Source organism: Tauraco erythrolophus, chromosome 21 (genome assembly GCF_009769465.1).
Source record: "Tauraco erythrolophus isolate bTauEry1 chromosome 21, bTauEry1.pri, whole genome shotgun sequence".
Taxonomy (NCBI): domain Eukaryota; kingdom Metazoa; phylum Chordata; class Aves; order Musophagiformes; family Musophagidae; genus Tauraco; species Tauraco erythrolophus.
Genome location: NC_141485.1, coordinates 605,217 through 621,802, shown reverse-complemented (window position 1 = coordinate 621,802; position 16,586 = coordinate 605,217). Strand labels below are relative to the sequence as shown.

Here is a 16,586-nt window from a genome sequence, read left to right as displayed (position 1 = left end):
TTCAGTCCGTTCTGCTTCAGCTCCTTTTGTTCCTGTCTGGCTCCTGGTCCCTGGTGCAGCTGCTCCCCATCCCAGCCCTCCCCCCCGGGCAGTGCAGGTGCCCGCACCCAGCCATGTCCCGCTCCGTGGGGGGACACACACGCAGGTGTCTCCAGGCGAGTCCGGGGGGTGGTGGGGAAGGGTCCCTGGGCAGAGCTCTCAGTGCCCCGTCGGCCGCTGCGGCTCAGCCATGGCACTGGTGGGACGGGCTGGCTGTGCCTCCAGCCCGGCTGTGGCAAATGCCTGGCATAGCTTGTGTATTTATGGCTCTGTCCCTCATGAGCGACGCAACCAGAAATATCTCGTGCACAGGGAGGCGCAGAGGGCACCGGGGACTTATCCTGCACCGTCTGACGAGGCAGTGCCGCAGCTCTGGCCGGAGAAGCTCTGAGTCACCGGAGCCGGGCTCGGCTGTGCCCGGCTCAGTGTGAGCGATGCAGCCCGGGGGCCTTCGCGGGTGGAAATGCCCCCGTGGCAGCTTGGAAAGGATGATGTGCCGCTCACCCGTGGGTGATTTAACCTCACTGCCGCGATAACACAACAGCCAAAGTTATTCCATAAGTATATGGCTTCTTAATAATATTAGTAGTGTCATTTATTTGTGGGAGATTTAGTAATATCAGGGATGAAGGCTTGATCTTGTCACAATCTGGTATTTTCAGATCCTTCTTTCCTAGCAGGCGTCCAGAAGAAAATGCCAGGCTTTGCATAAATGAGCCAGCCGCCCAGGTGATTTATTAATCACGGTGTGTAATTGCCCTGACCTGCCGTGAGCTCCCTCCAGCCCCTCGGGACCTGGTTCCTGGTTACCTGCAAAGCTCTTTTCTCTGAAGCAAAAACATCAGGGCATTTTTAAGGAGATGTTTATTTCTTCATGAAACGGGGGCAGCTGCTTAACTCAGATTATTTAGTCACTGCAGAGATAACACTGAATCCCGAAAAGAGGGAGGACAGAGATTCAGAGGAGCCCGGAAACGCGGGCTGGGGAGAGAGCGGGATCTCCGCAGCCTCTGGCCCAGGCTCCGTCGCAGAGTGGGCTGCTGCCACCGGGGAAACCTCCATGGATGGGGGCTGGCTGCCCCTCCAGGACCTCTCCCAGCACCGGCCCAACCTCCTCAGTTTTCCCGACTTCCAGTCTAAGCCTCTCAAGCTGCGGATTTCTGTCTTAGGAGACGTCCTTCAGCACATCTGTGCCAACAGCAGCTGGGGGCTTTCGTGGATGGCTGGAGCCGGGGCCGAGGCGCGGGGCTGGGGAGGTGCTCTGCGGAGGTGCCAACAAGGACACGGGCCGACTTCCTTGCCTCTTGCCGGGACCAGTTTGATGGGATCCTCTCTTGGAGAGAGTGAAGGTGGAGCTGGGGACACATGCCCCAGCTGATGTGCTGCGGGAGCCAAGGAGACCTGGCTCTGCTCCCGGGTCGGAGTGCCCCAGCGCCATGCCCGCGCGGTGCAGCTCACCATGTCCACAGCTCACGACACCGCACAGCCCGCCGTGCCCGCCCTGCTCCTGCTGCTGCCTTGGCTGTGTGCACGGTGTGCTGGCCCTGGGTGGGGGGACCCACTGGGCATGCGAGGGCAGAGCAGCGGGTGCTGGGGAGGGCAGGCAGGGGCAAGGGCTGTTTGCAGGTGTCCCTGGCACCCTGCCCTGGCCTGTCCTGGAGCCGTTTGTCAGCACAACAGAAGTACAGGGACCCACCACAGCCATGAGCAGCGTCCTCGGGAGCAGGAGGTCCCTGGTGCCTCTTCACCTCTGTGCCCTGTGGCTGAGTACCCAGACCTCTGAGGAAAACCCACGGGCTCCTCAGAAGGTGTTGCCATCACCAGATGGGAGCTTGTTTGTGCTGGGTGGGGGAGGCAAAAGCGGCTCCAGCGTTTCCCTCCGGCCCTTTCTCTGTGCCAGAGAGGAGGTAGGTCCATGGCATGGCATGGCATGGCATGGCATGGCACGGCTGCAACCCGTGTACCAAGCTCCCACCCTGCCAGCCTCTCACCATAGCTTGCCCTCGTCCTGTAAATTACAAATTAGCCGCAATGAAATCCAGAAGAAATTGATTACAGCGCAGGCTGGTTTGCAGTATTTGGGTGGAGAAGCAAATACGGCTGAGTGTGTCGGCCTAAAGTGATTCTCTATTTCCAAATATGAGAGAATTGAACATCTTTAAAAATCAATACAAAACCACTTCAGCATAAAACAAGAGGAGATTAATACTTAACTTGTCTGGAAAAGGGAAAGACAGACAGTGGAAGGTGTCTCCAGAGAGAGAGAGTCAATGAAATTCGAAGCTGCCTGTTTAATGCGAGAGGTAAAAGGTCTAAAATTAAAACCCCTCCCCCTCCATTAACTGGAAGCTAATGAGGTGCTGGAGAATTGGTGTAATTTGGCATTGGAAATGGGTTCTAATTTCTTTTCTTTTCTATTTTTTTTTTTTTTGCTATGCCTGAGAAATTTGACTGATGATTTCTGCTTGAAAGGAGCAGCCAGGAATGTTCTGCAAGAACAAAGAGATTTGTTGGTCCAACAAAAACTTTATTAAAAGGCTTTGCAGTGCAAGTTAAACACTTCCCTGTCACTGAGGAGGAAGGTTGCTGTCAGGTTTAACACAATTCTTTCCGCTTACCCACTCGTGTTCTCTCACCCACCTCACGCAGTTTGGCATCATCCGGTGTCGTACCGAGGAGGCAGAAACGCTTTTCAGGGTGTTTTGGGAATGGGTTGGGCTTTTCCTTCCTGGGGAAGTGGGAACCTCGACACGCAGCTGCTGGAGAGACCTGCTGCTGCTTCGGCCACCCAGGGACCCGGGGAAATCTGTTGAAATATGAAAATACTGATCTTGGCTTCAAGTTTGGATCTCGACTCTTTGACGAGCCACACGTGTGCTGGGTAGGTGAATGCGAACGGTGCAGCGGCGGCTGAACTGCCCGCAGGTTCTTCTGGGATGAATTAATGCGGCGTGTTGGCAGAAAGAGCACAGCACGCGTTTTTATCTGACTTACAGTGGAATGCGTAAGGAGATTACAGTGATGGTGGGGTTTTGGTGAATTTAAAGAATACATCCGATTAGAGATTGTGCGGAAACATTTTGATAACCTGAGCTCTGGCCTTTTCTGTGTTGATCACCTTAAGTGTGGCAGGCGGGTGGGGTGGCACCAGGGGGATGGCACACAGGAGGAGGCAGCAGGGGCGGCTGCCCCGTGCCAGATGTGGTCTGTGGCCTGTGCGAGCTGTTTTGCTGCAGAGCGAACACATTTATTGTGGACTTTGCCAGGAGAGCCCCACGCACTGTTAATGATTGACTGCCCTGGCTGTGAGGGTTTCCAGGCAGCTCATGCTCCATGGCCCGTGGGGACGCCCGGGCTGCAGCACCGTGCGTGGTAGCCTCCCCGGTGGGTGAGGAATGGAGGGCCATTCTCCCCAGCTTTCCCCAGGAGCTGCTGCAGGGGGTCCCAGTTAGGTGGGATGCTGGTGGTGGGGTGGCTGTGGCCAGCCCTGCAGCCTGCACGTGCCCCCTGGGAGGCTGCCCATTTGCAGCAGGGTCCCCCCAAAAGCCCTGACCTGTCGGCTGTGACAATTTGCCAAACAGCCGCCCCGGGGTACTGCACCCCGCTGCGAGCGGGACATTGTGCTCTCCCTGCTCTAAGGCCAGGCTGGTTAAAGCACAGCCGGGGGAACACTTCCATGGGCTCAACCAGGCGATGCGGTAGGATTATTTCGATTTCCCTGAGGCTGGCTGCGAAGATGCGGAGCACCGGTGGGTTTTGGGCAGATGCTGATGTTTCAGTCCTGTGGAGGGCTGGAGTTTCACCTGCATGTGCTTAGAGATGCCTACAGCACCGACTGCGTTTTCATCCCTCTAACTGGGAACATGCTCCAAATGCTGTAGCTAGGCCTGTGCCTAATTCCTGTGAAAATTAAACTCGCAGAGGAGGAAGGTGAGATGGGAGGTGGGGGGGACAGCAGAGAGACCCGGGTGTTCTATCACCATGGCAACAAAGACTTCCAGGAAAAGGTGCTGAGGTTGTGAAGGAGATCATTTACAGTTTGCTTAATAGAAAAATTATATATATTTCCTGGAACAAGCTCCCCTGTGTAAGAGGCAAGGTGAAGGGCTCGTGCTGTCGCGCTGCTCCCAGACCTGGCTCCGTGCAGCTCTGCAGCGGAGAGGGATGTTCATCCCTGGCAGAAGCGCGGCGGGCACCTGGCTTGGCCCAGCTCAGAGCCATCCCGTACGGGGAACAATTTGCAACAGTCGGGAAAAGGCAGAAGAAAACATTTGTAAGGCAGGAAGAAAATCCTTCCTTCTGTTCAGATTTTAAAGGGGCTGTGCTGTGACTTCAGCCCATTAAAGAACCCGGCGTACGGGTGACGGCCCAGGCAGTTTTCATGAGAACCTCGGGCAGTCACCATCCCTGGCGGAATTTAAGAGACACGTGGCTGTGGCACTGGGGGACGCGCTTTAGTGAGGGCCGGCAGCGTCGGGGTAACGGTCGGGCTTGCTCATCCTGAAGGTCCTTTCCAACCTCACGGATTCCGCGCTTGGGGCAGCGCAGCGTCAGTGCTGACCCTGGAGCTCCGCCGCGGAGCAGGAGCTCCGTGCTCGCCTGACGGCCCGGCGGAGCGCGGGCACCGGGCGGGGGGCGGCAGCCCCGGGGGGACGCGGGAGAAGGGAGAGCGGCCGCCGCTGCCGCACCGCTCCCCGCGGGGCTCGGAGCGCCGCCCGGCCCGCGCACATCGCGCTCCCGGCTCCGCGGAGAGCGGCCCCGCGCAGCCCCGCGCGGCGGCGGCGGCGGCGGGGAGCGCGCGGGGCGGCGCGGACGCGGGCGCGGGCGCGGACGCGCCGCCGCCCCCGCGGGTGCCGCGGCGAGGGCCGGAGCGCGGTCGGCGGCGCCGGCAGCGGCGATGTCCCGGGCGGGCGGCAGGATGCACTCGCGGCGGGCGGGCATCCGCGCGGCCGTGGTGCTCATCGGGCTCCTGCACCGGTCCCGCCGGCAGAGCAAGGAGAAAAGGTGACGAGTTTGCTGCCGGTGCGCTCCCGGTACGGGCGGAGCGGGGCTGGGGCTGCGCCGGGGCGGAGGGGGCTCTGGGCGCGGCGGCGGGAGGGATCTGGCGGGCGGGCGGGAGCCGGGCGAGGGGCGCGGGGAGAACCGCGACCCGCTCGCCGGGCGGGTGTGCGCGCAGGGGCCGCGCCGCCGCCTCCCCGCGCCGGGGCCGCCCCGACAGCCGGTTCTCCCGCTGCGGGAGGCCGGGAAGGAGCGTCCTCCCTCCGGGATCGCCGCGTTCGCGGAGCGGCGGTAACCCCGCTCGGCAGCTTTGCGCCTTCGCGGGGAACAGCTGGCGGCCGGTTTCATCTTTCGCTGCCTGAGCCGCGGTTGTACTTTCTGCTCAACTTCGGGTTCGGAGGAAATCGCCCGTTCGCGGTGCGGTGTCAGCCGGTGTCCGCCGCTCCGCGTCCCCGGGAGCTGCTGTTTGCCTCCAGGATTTTCCCTGCTCCCATCTGCGCGGCGCGGCCGCGGTCAGGGGGTTCTCTCGCTTCCCGGACTGTGCCGCTCCGGCAACTTTGTTGTTAAAAATAGTAAGAAATAAGCCCCCAGACCTGGGCGGTGTGCATGCCTCTGGTGCGGGCTGGGAGCGATGTGGGCGCTGCTGTGGATTGAGGGGTTTTGGTTTGGGGTTTTTTTGGGGGGTTAATTTGTGATTTTTTTACCAATATCGTACAAATGAAGATTGATTATTTGGAATCTTTATTGTAAAGTATCCCCTCATCCCCCAGTCTGTGAGCCTGAAAAATCAGAGTTATGACCACTGGGGATGAAGCTTTAGCTCTTCCCCCAACCCCCAGGTGTTGGGCCATGGGGTCCGTGCCCCATGTTTCGGTGATGCCGCTGCAGGTGCTTTGCCTTGGACAACAGGCGCCCTCGAGAGCAGGATTTTAGTGATGCTTTTATGACTTACTGGTGACCTTCACATGTAGTTCATGTGTTGCTGTTGTTTTGGGATATTTTCTTCACCTTTGCTGGTGTTTTAGGTGGATCATCAAAGCCGAACAGTTGGCAAAAACCAACCCACAGGTCGTGATGGTCCTGAATGAGCAAGGATGGATGCTCACCTGAGCTGAGCCATGCCACGGCCGTGGCCCTTGCCTGCCCCTGCCCTGGCTGGGACGTGGGGATGGGGGCTGCGTTGAGGTGCCCCAGGGGCCTTGGCCATTCCTGTTGCCACTGTTTCCCCTTGGGCTTTGGCTTGTTTAGCCCAGGCCCATCCCTGCTGTAGCTCTGCCCATGGGCCATGGACTCCAGCTACAGGCCAGCAAGTTTTGGGCTGGGGCCTCCACGCTCCCTCAGTGTTCCGTGGTCCAGAGCCTCTTCTCCCGCTTCCATGTGCTGTGTGTAGGGAGTGTCCGAGTGCTGGGGAGGTCTGTGCCGCTGGCGGGGGCCCCAGTGCTCTTCCGAACATCATCCCTGCTGAAACTCATTGCCCATCCTGCATTCGCCTGAAAGCACGGCAGGGAACGAAGAGTGCTCTGCCAGTCACACCGAGCAAGACGTTTCCCAAAGAGCTGTCTGTCCCCGAGGTACCAGATTTCTATGAATGAGCTCAGCACGACACTTAAGGGCTGAGAAAAATTCTGGCTCTGAACTCTCACAGAAATCTGGCCGGTGATGTGTGTCTGGGGTTTGGTTTTTATTTTTTCCCCACCATCATGTTGAGCACAAACCCTCTCAGTGTCGTTCTTGCTGCAGGGTTTGCTGAGGACAGCGACAGTCACACAGACACCTCAAGGGGAGAACAAGACCCTGAGGAGGTTTTTTGCTGTCTGCTGTGGACCGAGGAGCCTTCATGGGAGCAATTGCGAGAATTCAAGCAGTGCTTTACGGTGGCTGCTTCGCCTTATGCAAGCTGCCAGGGCCATCAAAGTGACATAATCTGCAGGAAAAGGAAGGGACTGCTAGCGGCATCGTCAAAAGGGACTCTGTTCCTCCACCTGCTCCTATTTGCTTTTTTCCTCCTACATTCGCTCTTTGTTCTGCGTTTGCAATTGAATTTTGCTTTCCATGAGCCATATGCAAGGCTGGCAGGATCGGTGGCAGCTGCGGAGTCCCTGGTGGCCCATGTCCCTTTCTTGTTAGCAACCCAGCGAAGTGCAGCACAACAAAGCGACTTCACCGAGCCCCCCTCGCAGAGCTGGGGTGATGCTTGCCTTGCTCCCGCCGCCCGTGGTCAGCCTGCCCGGGCCTGTCCTGCATGCTCGAACGGGGCAGGGGCACCAGCAACGGGCACCAGCAGCTGGGGCCTGGGAGGCTGCTGCTGCCATGGGCTGGGGGCTCCTTCTGGCTTCGGTCCCGCTCTAGAAACCGAGGATTTGGAACTGGATATTTTTACCTAAATTGCTTTTCCTGAATGTCCTATGTGCGAACCAGGTGATGCTATGGTGGCCGTCCTCTCATGGGGTAAAGCCGGGGGGTGGGTGCCTCGGTGTGGGTGCACCCCTCGTGCGCTTGTCGGTTGCAGTGACGGTGTAGGCAGCTGGGAATAAGGCGAAGGTCTTTTATCGCTGCTGTTAGTTACGGTTTAGTTCAGCGAGGGCTGCTCATGGGTAGTCCGTCTCCTGGAGCCCTCGGGTGAAATCTTTGTACGGCTGAAGTCGGTTTTCGTCCCTGTTTGTTCAGGGGGACGTTCACCGGAGGGAGCAGCATCCCACATGTTTTGGGCCTCTCCCCTCCCGCTCCACCTACGGTCCCCGGCGCCGATGCCCAGTTGGGGACAGTCCCTTCGGCGTCGGTTCTGCCTGTGCCTGGAGACGCTGGTTCTGGGAGCTGTTCTCTGTAATTTGCAAATTATTGAATCAGCTCAGAAGCGGCTGCCCAAGGCTCGCTGGCTCCTGTTTGTCAGGAACTGGATCAGACGAGCCTTCTGGTTTTAAAAGGCCCGTGAGCGCCTTGGCTGGTTTACCCCCACGCTGCGGGAAATCACCGCTTTCTGCTCCTGCAAGTCAGATCCGACAACAGCATTTGGAAATGATAAAAATCTCTTTCCACCGTTATTTGCATATCGAGCCTTACTTTCCTAGGCAGACCGAGTGGGAAGTTCTTGGCCAGTTGGAAAGGACCCAGTGTTTGTAGAGGTGCAGGCAGCAGTGGCACACAAACCAGCGCAGGCGGCACTGCCCGCAGGAGCGCAGGACGCTCCGAACTGTTCTCAACAATATTCTCGGTACAGAGGAGTAATTAAAGCCAAACTCAGTGGCAGTTAAATGTCACCTTGCTCCGAGCAGGGCTTTGGGTCCCGCTTGCGGGAGCTGTGCAGTCGGGCAGGCTGTGCGTGCACACACATGCAGGCTGGCAATTTTGCAAACACCTGATTTATTGCAAGAAATGTAGACCAGAAAATGCTGCGCTTTTTCTTTGCTGACTCTCAGGTTGCAAGGCAAGAAGGTAACGCTCCAGGGTAGGACCCGCCTGAGCCCCGGACGTAACAAGGTGACTCGTTTCTCAGGGCAGATGTTCCACGACGGGGCTCTGCCCTCCGCCGGTTTGAGCCCCGGAGCCGCGGCAGCCCCGCGGTGCTGGGTGCACGGGATGGGACCTGGCTCTGGGGTGGCTGCGGAGCCCCGGTGCTCTCTGAGCAGTGGGAGCCCTGCAGCAGCCCGTGTCCTCTGCAGACGTCCTCTCCGGGATGAGTGATGATGCAGCGAGATCCTGCCTGCCTGGAGCGCCCAGGATTGGATGGAGCTGTTCAAAGTCAGGGTGAGGTGCCTCGTTCAGGCGCTCACTGCAGATTTCCAGGTGTAAAATCTCAGCGCGGTGCCCTTGTTGCTGTTGCAAAAAAAAAAACCCAGAAATATTTTTGGGTTGTTTTTTTTCAACGTAAGAGCAGCTGCTGAGGGCTGCTGGCTGCCGCTGTGCCCGGGGTGTCAGCAGGCGCTCACCGGTGTCCTGGGCACTGGGTGTCAGAGGCTCCGTCCCAGGCACATGCCATGAGCTGCAGCAGCCGTGCAGGGTGGCACCGCTCCCGCCGCCCACCCCGGCACAGAGGTTAACCCGGGCGCCGTGAGGGTGAAAAGCAATACAGAAGCACGGTCCTCTGTGAGAACTTCAGACACTGGGCATTGACTATTAAATAAACTAAAAAGGGAGCAGCTGGCAAGGTGATGCCCATCAAGGACAAAAAAATGATGGCTCTAAAAATAGAGGCTGTTAATTTACAGGATAATCTTTGCCGTCCTTCTCAAGGGTACAGCATCTAGACAGGCTGAACTTGTTGCTGCAAGACTTTTGCACCTCCTTAGGGCAGGTTTCGCCTGCAGAATTAAGCGTAGGCATAAACGTAACCTGCGGCGCTCCGTGTTTGATGCGCGCAGCGTAACAAAAGGTAGAGCAAACCGCTGGGTGCGAGACGCTTTGCCGTGGCAGATGATATGTTGACATCTCCCCTTCCCACGCGTAACTTGTATGAACGTACCGTGTCAGTTTAGAGCCTGTCTGGTAAATGGAACGAACAAAGCAGGAAGGTGGGATGCATTAGAAGTTTTGCATTAGGCTTTGGACTGGGAAAGCGGGAGGGAAGCGCGTGCCCGGAGCAGGGGTCCGGCTGCGGGGGCTCGGGGGTCCCGGCAGCCCTGGCTCTGCACCGAACAGGACATGTTAATCGCAATTCCAGAATGTCAGCAGAGTTTACCAAATTCAGGATATGAATTTGTAGGCGCATTTGGGGTGTGACTGGAGTGCTCCAAAGACAAGAGAAAGACTTCCCCTGCCCTCCCTGCGTTGGGAACTCACCAGCGTTACAAACCCTGTGCCCACGCACTCAAAATGGGGAGAAAATCCCCATTTCCTCCCCGTTTGGGAGCAGCAGGTGGAGCAGCCCCAGCCACACAGGCTGTGCCGTGCCGGTGGGGGCTGGCGGTGGCGGGGTCCCCCCGGCACAGCCCCACGGCTGCAGCCACGGCCCCGGGGGGAACAGGGGACCTGTGCCGGGGCAGCGGGGCGGATCTCACGGTCTCCGTTAGGAAGCCCTGCGGTTGGGCCTGCGTAACTGCATTAAGGTATTTCCTTAATTAGATTTACTAAGTATGTAGGATTCTAATTCTTTCTTTGCCTTCTCTCTTAATTTGCTTAATGAGAAAAACAAAGAAATACAATTACAGAAACGATGCCTGCGTCGCCTTCCGGGAAGACTGGTGTCCAGCCGTGTGGCTCCGGGGGATGCTCTCGCCCATCCCATGCGCTGATGCCCGGCCGTGGCCAGGGTGGGCTCGGGGGTGTGGGGGCTGGGCAAAGCACCCGGCTGCCTGCCGGGCCCTGGGTGCTGCTGCTGGGGAGCGAGCGCAGCGCCGCAACCTTTGGTTACGTTATCGATCCCGGAGCTGCGCGGCTCCCGTGGTGCCCGGGAGAGGTGAGTGGGGGGCGATGGCAGAGGCCCTTTATTGCAGCCGTGCCAAGGCCAGGCTGAAGCTCATCACACCATTCCTGCACCCGTTCCCCACCCCGTCCTCTCACCACTTGCTAATCACTTCTCGCCTCGTGTCTGCAGTTGGCTGCCCAGACAGGAGTTGTGTTTTCTTCTTGTGCTGCACCATCCTGGTGCAGGGTGCAGGAAGAGCCTCCAGCATTTTGGGAAGGCGGATGCAGAGCGCTGGAGGCTGTGCTGCAGGGGGGTCCTGGCCCCTGCGGAGCGAGGGAGGCTGTGTTGCTGCCCAGCGCACAGGGATGCTTGCATGCTGTGGGCCACCGGCATCCCTGGCTGGCCACTCTCCGGCTTCGCAGGGAAACCCTGGAGGGGCTGAACGTCCTGGGGCTGCTTCTCAGGGGGAGCCAGGCACCACGGCACCAATGCCATAGCACCAACGCCTGGGACCTTGGCTGTGGTTTGGGCTCCATGGAGACTCGTAGCCCTGGTGCCAGCCGCGGAGCGGGTCATGGCGTGGGGCTGCCATGGCACCCGCCAGCTCTGCCGGTGTCTTCAGGGGAGATCCCCGGGGGCTGCTGCTCCGCACGAGTGCACCGGTGCGTGGATGAAGACGTGCTAATCTTCCTCATGATTCATTTACCATCCCGTGAGGGTAATCTGTTTGGGAATTAGGCTGCTGGCCCTTGACCCCGCGGCTGACGGCAGACTGAATCATCCGAGTCAGTGGCCGCAGTTTAACGTAACATGTCTCCAGTGCACGGAGGCTAATTGCGAGCGATGGCTGCTGAATGGGTTTGTTTTGCTCTCGCCGGAATTGCAGGAGTGGTTCCAGCAGTTTGGCCCCAAAGCAGCAATCAGCATGTGACAGAGGAACACGTTGTTAAGTTGTGTGAGTGATTTTATAATACTTAGAATATGATGCTATGGCAACCTGTTACAAATCCCAGATCAAATCAAATTATTTGTGTGCATCCCCGTAACTTTAATCTTTGCAAAGTCTGATACGTTTTATGCCTTTGAGGCCCCTGTGCAGATTAGTGCAATCAGGCAGAGCTCGGGGTTCAAAGCGAGGAGAGCGGAGGATGAGTGGTTTGCTCCGGATCAGGCTGTGCTTTAGTGCCCTAGAAAGTCAGACAGCAAGCAGTACAAATCTGTCATCCTCGGCGTTTTTTCAGCAATGGAGTCACGGTGAGTTTGTGGAGCAAGGAAAGGGAAGGAGCTCGATAAGCAGTAGGGGCGGGCAGGACACGAGGTCTGCTGCTGCCCAGACACAGTCCCACGTCATTTTAATTAATTTCTCGCATTGAGAAAATGGAAGATGTTAAGAGCTTGAATGAGAGGTAATGATGTAAGGCAAGTTTGACCGGCTCCGATTTTAAAAATGGAAAGAAAAAAAGATATATATTGATTTAATGTAATGTGAAATGTCAGTCCTTGGTCTGGGTTCATGTTTGGACACAAACTGCTGGGTGTTTCCCCCAGTGACTCCGGCTGCGGTTGCGTTGCTGGCACAGCGCGGTGCTGCCGCAGCCCTTGGTGCCCTGCGGCTGCGATGGGGACAGGGACAGGTGCTGCTGGTCCCCCTTTGCCTTCGCTCCTCGCAGCTGCGGGGCAGCTTTACGCTCCGCTCCTCCCGCTCCGTTGCATTGCAGCCCAGAGGCCAGAACATCCACCTTCCTCCTGCCCGTGGCTGCCCCCGCCTCGGGAGGAGCCCGGCACGATTGTATTAGCCCAGGGGAAATAAATTGTGACGGCACAGCCCCGCTGCCCCCACGCCTGCGCTGCCCCTGGCTCCGAGAAGTGCCATCAGCAATTAGGAGTACAGAGGATTTGACCTGCTGGGTCCCAGGGTCTGTGAGCCGGGTCCCTGCGTGCCGGCGGCCAGTCTCGGCTGCGGTGCTGCCTGGCACAGCGGTGTGTTGTCGTGCTCCGTGCCATGCCGATCCCCCGGGCTGCGCCTGGGCTGGTCCTGTGCCTCCAGGACAGATTTATGGGCTTGAGCTCCAGCCCTGAATTTCTCCCGATGTCCAGCCGATGTTCCTGTGCCTACAACTGGCGTCCATTAATTCTTATTCCTTGGTCGTTGACTAATGAGAACTATCGATCTGTGTCCCGTTGGTCCCTGCCTTCCCTCGGTGGCGGGCGCTGCAGCTCCCCGCTTCCCGTCTCCGTACGTGCAATATGTTCGCAGCACAGGCTGACAGCTGGCCGCCCCCCCCAGCCAAATCCAATCGTTCCGGCTGTGGAGACACGGGCTCCCAGGCACTGCCGGCTCTGGCTGCTCTCCACTGCTGGGCCATGTAGCCAGTCCTGCAGCGACAGGGAGAGATGCCAAATCCCTGGTCTGGGCCGCGGCACGGCGAAGGGCAGGACGGGATCCTGCAGCGTGGGGCTGCGGCCGGGCGGGAGGCTGCAGCGTCTGCCTGCAACCCGCGGCGTGCGGAGGGCTTCCGAGTGGCTTATCTGTCGGCACATGTGTGCACATACGTGTGTTTCGAGAGATGGAGTCAAGTTTGATCAGGAACAGAAGTCTATCAGTGAGAGCAGCTGCACGTAGAGGCAGGAGGAGCCGGAGCCCTTCTCCAGCTCCAGTTCAGCCTTTCGTTGGCAGAGACGCAGCCCAAGAGCCGCTCCTTTGCTCACGCAGGCAACGGGGGGGTTTTGCACTCCCAGTTGCACCAACGGTCTTGTAGAAAACTTGCCTGCAGTGTCCACAGCGTCCCCGCTGCATCCGCGTTGTGTCCCTGCTGCATCTGCATTGTGTCCCCGCTGCATCCGCACTGCCTCCCCGCTGTGTCCCTGCTGCGTCCCCGCTGCGTCCCTGCGGCACACGACCCTGCCGAGGAGGGGCTGTGGGTACCTGAGCCTCCCCCATGGCCCCATGTGGTTGTCACTCGCTGTCGGGAGAGCCGGGCCGTGGCAGGGCTGGCAGCGCGGGCGGGAGGGCAGGAGCTGGGGTGGTGGGGCTGCCAATGAGGGCAGGCGCTGCAGGAGGTGCCCGCGCACCCTCTGGCAGGGGCTGTGTGTTTTGGAGAGGGCCCCAGCGGGTATTGGTGCCCGGCTGCTGTGCGCGCCACGCCATGCCATCCCAGGGCAGGCTGCCATGGGAACCAAACCTCGTTACTGCGAGATAAACAGTTGGCCGTTTTGGCCCGGTTTCTGCAGGACTAACCTGGCAGGGACGAGAGGAAACTAAATTAAATCTCAGATTTTCTGACTCCCAGAGTAGCATCTGGCAGTGCTGCTGCACGCGGTGGCTCGGTCAGGAAGCCGCTGTGTGAAAGGGGCAGGGGATTTTTGTCGGACGATCAACGAGGGGCTGAGCTGGCACCTTTTCGAGGCTGGGGGGGGCTTTTGCGTGATGCTTTCGTGGCAAGTCCGTGGCACCGGGGCTGCTCCTGACTTCCCCAGGGTCTCGTGTCCTCACGACACCTTTTGCTGCCTTCAAAGTCAGCACCCATGCCCAGGTGAGCCGTGCCAGAGGAGCCCTTGGCTGGGTCCTGCCAAACCCGCGCCAGGGTGTCCCTGGGTTTCACGCTGGCATTGCTGAGGCAAGAGCCTCCTCCGCCGGTCGTGGTGCCCAGGGTGCTGGGAGGCCGATCAACTGTGGATCCTGCCCAGGGAGAGGGTGCCAGATGGAGGGAAACTGTGGGTATGAGTTGTCATAGAAACCCAGCCCTGCTGTCCCCGCTGCGCCGTCCGGCAGAGCCCAGCACCACCAGCACCCGCTGTGCCCCAGCCCTGCAGCCCGGCCGTGGCACGTTCCGGGGGATGGAGCCCGGGTGCTCGGTGGGACGGCAGGGAGTCTGGGCGTGCCCTGGGCACGGGGCTCTTCCCATGGCTTTTTTTGTGCTGTCTGTTTGGTTTTTCTCAGATTGAAGAGATTATTTTACAGGCAGCCCGCGCGCCTGCGGCTGTGCCAAGGAAGAGAAGCCCAATCTCCCGCCTGGCGCGCGGGGCGCGGGGGAAGCTGACTCGCCTGCCTTTGGTTTTTCAGGAAACAGGAGCTGCTGAACAGCACAGATGTGACCGTCCCGGAGCGGCCGCTGTCCCCTCCCCTCACCGCCCCGCCGACCATGAAGGTGAGCGCGCGGCGACGCCGTGCCGGGCTGTGGGCGCGCGGTCCAGCCGAGGTGCCGGTTTTGGAAACTGGAGCTGGTGAGGAGCAGCACTTCCAACGCAGCGGCTGTACGGATTTGGGCTGTTCCCGAGGGAGCAGCAGTAGGTGGTTGCTGGAGTTCAGCCTGCAGCGTGTTCAGACGCCGTCAGCGGCAGCGGGGCGTGCGTGCCAGCGGGCCCCATCCTGCGCTGCCGCTCACGTTACGCAATCGCGAGCCGCGGTGCCAAGCGGGGTGCAGAATCCCGGTGCTGTTATCCTTCTAATAACCCTCCTGGGCGCCGCGGCGGGCGGCTGCATGCCAGCATGAGGCAGACAGTGCATTCCCAGCAGACGGGCGCTGCTGGCGGGGCCCGACCCACCGCTCGCCCCTGCCGGGGACCGCTCAGCACCTGCCTTTTGCCGTGGCAGAGGGAGCAGGTTGCGGGACATGACGCTTCCCCTCTGCTCTGCCTGTGCCAGGCTGCCTCTGCAGGACTCTGCCCCTCCTGCCACTTTCCCAAACCCAACGGGAGAACGTTGCGAGCAGCCTGGTCAGACCTGGCCAGAGCAGAGGCAGATGCAGAGAGCCGGGATGGTGACCTGGGAAAAGCTTCAGAGCAAATTTGGCTAAATAGGGTAAAATGCAACACAAATTCACCAAAAGCAGCTTCTGACAGAGCAACCTGAGAAAATTCTGCGATCCCAGAGTTTCCAGACAAAGGCAATTGTAGCTCTTCTCCCCGGGTTGCGGCAGAGAGCTCGATATGCTGCCGCCTGGGAAATTACTCGTTAGCTGGAGAAGATGAGATGGATGTGAGGGTTACGGGGTGGCCGAGAACCTGGATAAATGGTTGTTAAGAGCAAATGTGCTTGGAAAGAGAGCGTTGAGTTGGGGGAGTTTTGATGATTTGGCTTATTTCGGGTTTTGTGTATGGCCTGTGCGTGTGGAGCGGGCGGGAGCTGACACCCGATGCCGGGGTCTGCTCCCTGCCCGGGCGCTGCTGCAGGAGGGGTGTGGGGGGGCGAGACTCCAGGCACATCGCAGGTGGGTACGGCTGCTCCTCGGCTGGAGCCGGGGCAACGCAGGGCAGTGGGAGGTCAGGCTCTTCACTGATGCTTAAACTTCAGTTCAAGGCTTCCCTCAGCATGGGAAACTTGGCACGGAAACCTATGGAAAGCCTGGCACGGAAAAAGTGTGTAGATGGTACTCTGTGTGCTTCAGGTAATGTGAGCTCCCCAAAAGCAAACGCTGAGGTCTTTCTTTTCATGCATCTCAAAGACGGCCGTTCCTTCTCGCACCGTGGAGCGCACGGGGCCCGTCTCGCTCCAGGTGCTGTGTCCGGCGGAGAGGCCGGCGCTGGCTTTGGCTGTGGATGCACTGGGGGACCGGCCTCCATGGGCAAGGATGGGCGCTGCCTGCTTCCCTGCTGGTTCTTCATTTTTGTAATCACTTAATTAAAGCAATTAAAAGGTGACTTGTTCTGCTTTACAGCAGGATTAAAAGGCTCCGGAATCTTTTGCACATGGCACAGGTTGTCCTTTTGGAAAGGCGAGGCAGAGCTGGGAGCCTGCGGTGTGTGCTCCTTCCCTCCCTCAGTCCCTGTGGCACTGGCAGAGCCGCTGCAGCGACGGCTGCCCACACTGGCACCCCAGCCAGGGAGCGGCACAGGAGGATCCTGCATCTTGCCTGGATGTTGCTTTGCCAGGCACAGGGCGCTCCAGACGTGCCAAACAGAAATAAATCAGTAGGGTCTTCAGGCCGGGGGTGTCTGTGTGGGTTTTGTTTGTGTGTCTGCGTGTTCGGAGCTTCCCTGTGCCCGTGCTGCTGCTTTGGGCTCCGCTGCCATCAGCTCTTGAAAGGCAGAGGCTGGTGTGTGTGTGCTGACATTTAGGAGATGGAACTGGAGACGCCTGGGAGAGGAGATGTCAGGGATTAAGGAGCTATCAGCTTGACAAAGGGAAACCTGGGGTGACTTTGTGGCTGGGAGCCAGAGACTTGGTCCTTCTGGAGGCGTCACCTTGGCCCCCTGACCGTCATGGTCA

The 16,586-nt window shown here is 59.1% G+C and overlaps 1 protein-coding gene across 5 annotated transcripts in view; it reads left to right on the top strand.

Moving 5' to 3' along the window:
- The window catches only part of RAP1GAP2 (RAP1 GTPase activating protein 2), a 51,197-nt gene that overhangs the window by 13,756 nt on the left and 20,855 nt on the right, over positions 1-16,586 (top strand). For 4 of the 5 annotated variants that reach the window (XM_086624787.1, XM_086624790.1, XM_086624789.1 and 1 more), the window contains exon 2: positions 14,442-14,526. In XM_086624787.1, the coding sequence (XP_086480913.1) occupies positions 14,442-14,526 (85 nt within the window). Of the gene's footprint in view, positions 1-4,936; positions 5,044-14,441; positions 14,527-16,586 lie in introns of those variants that run through there. The other variant, XM_086624786.1, reaches the window with a different exon arrangement.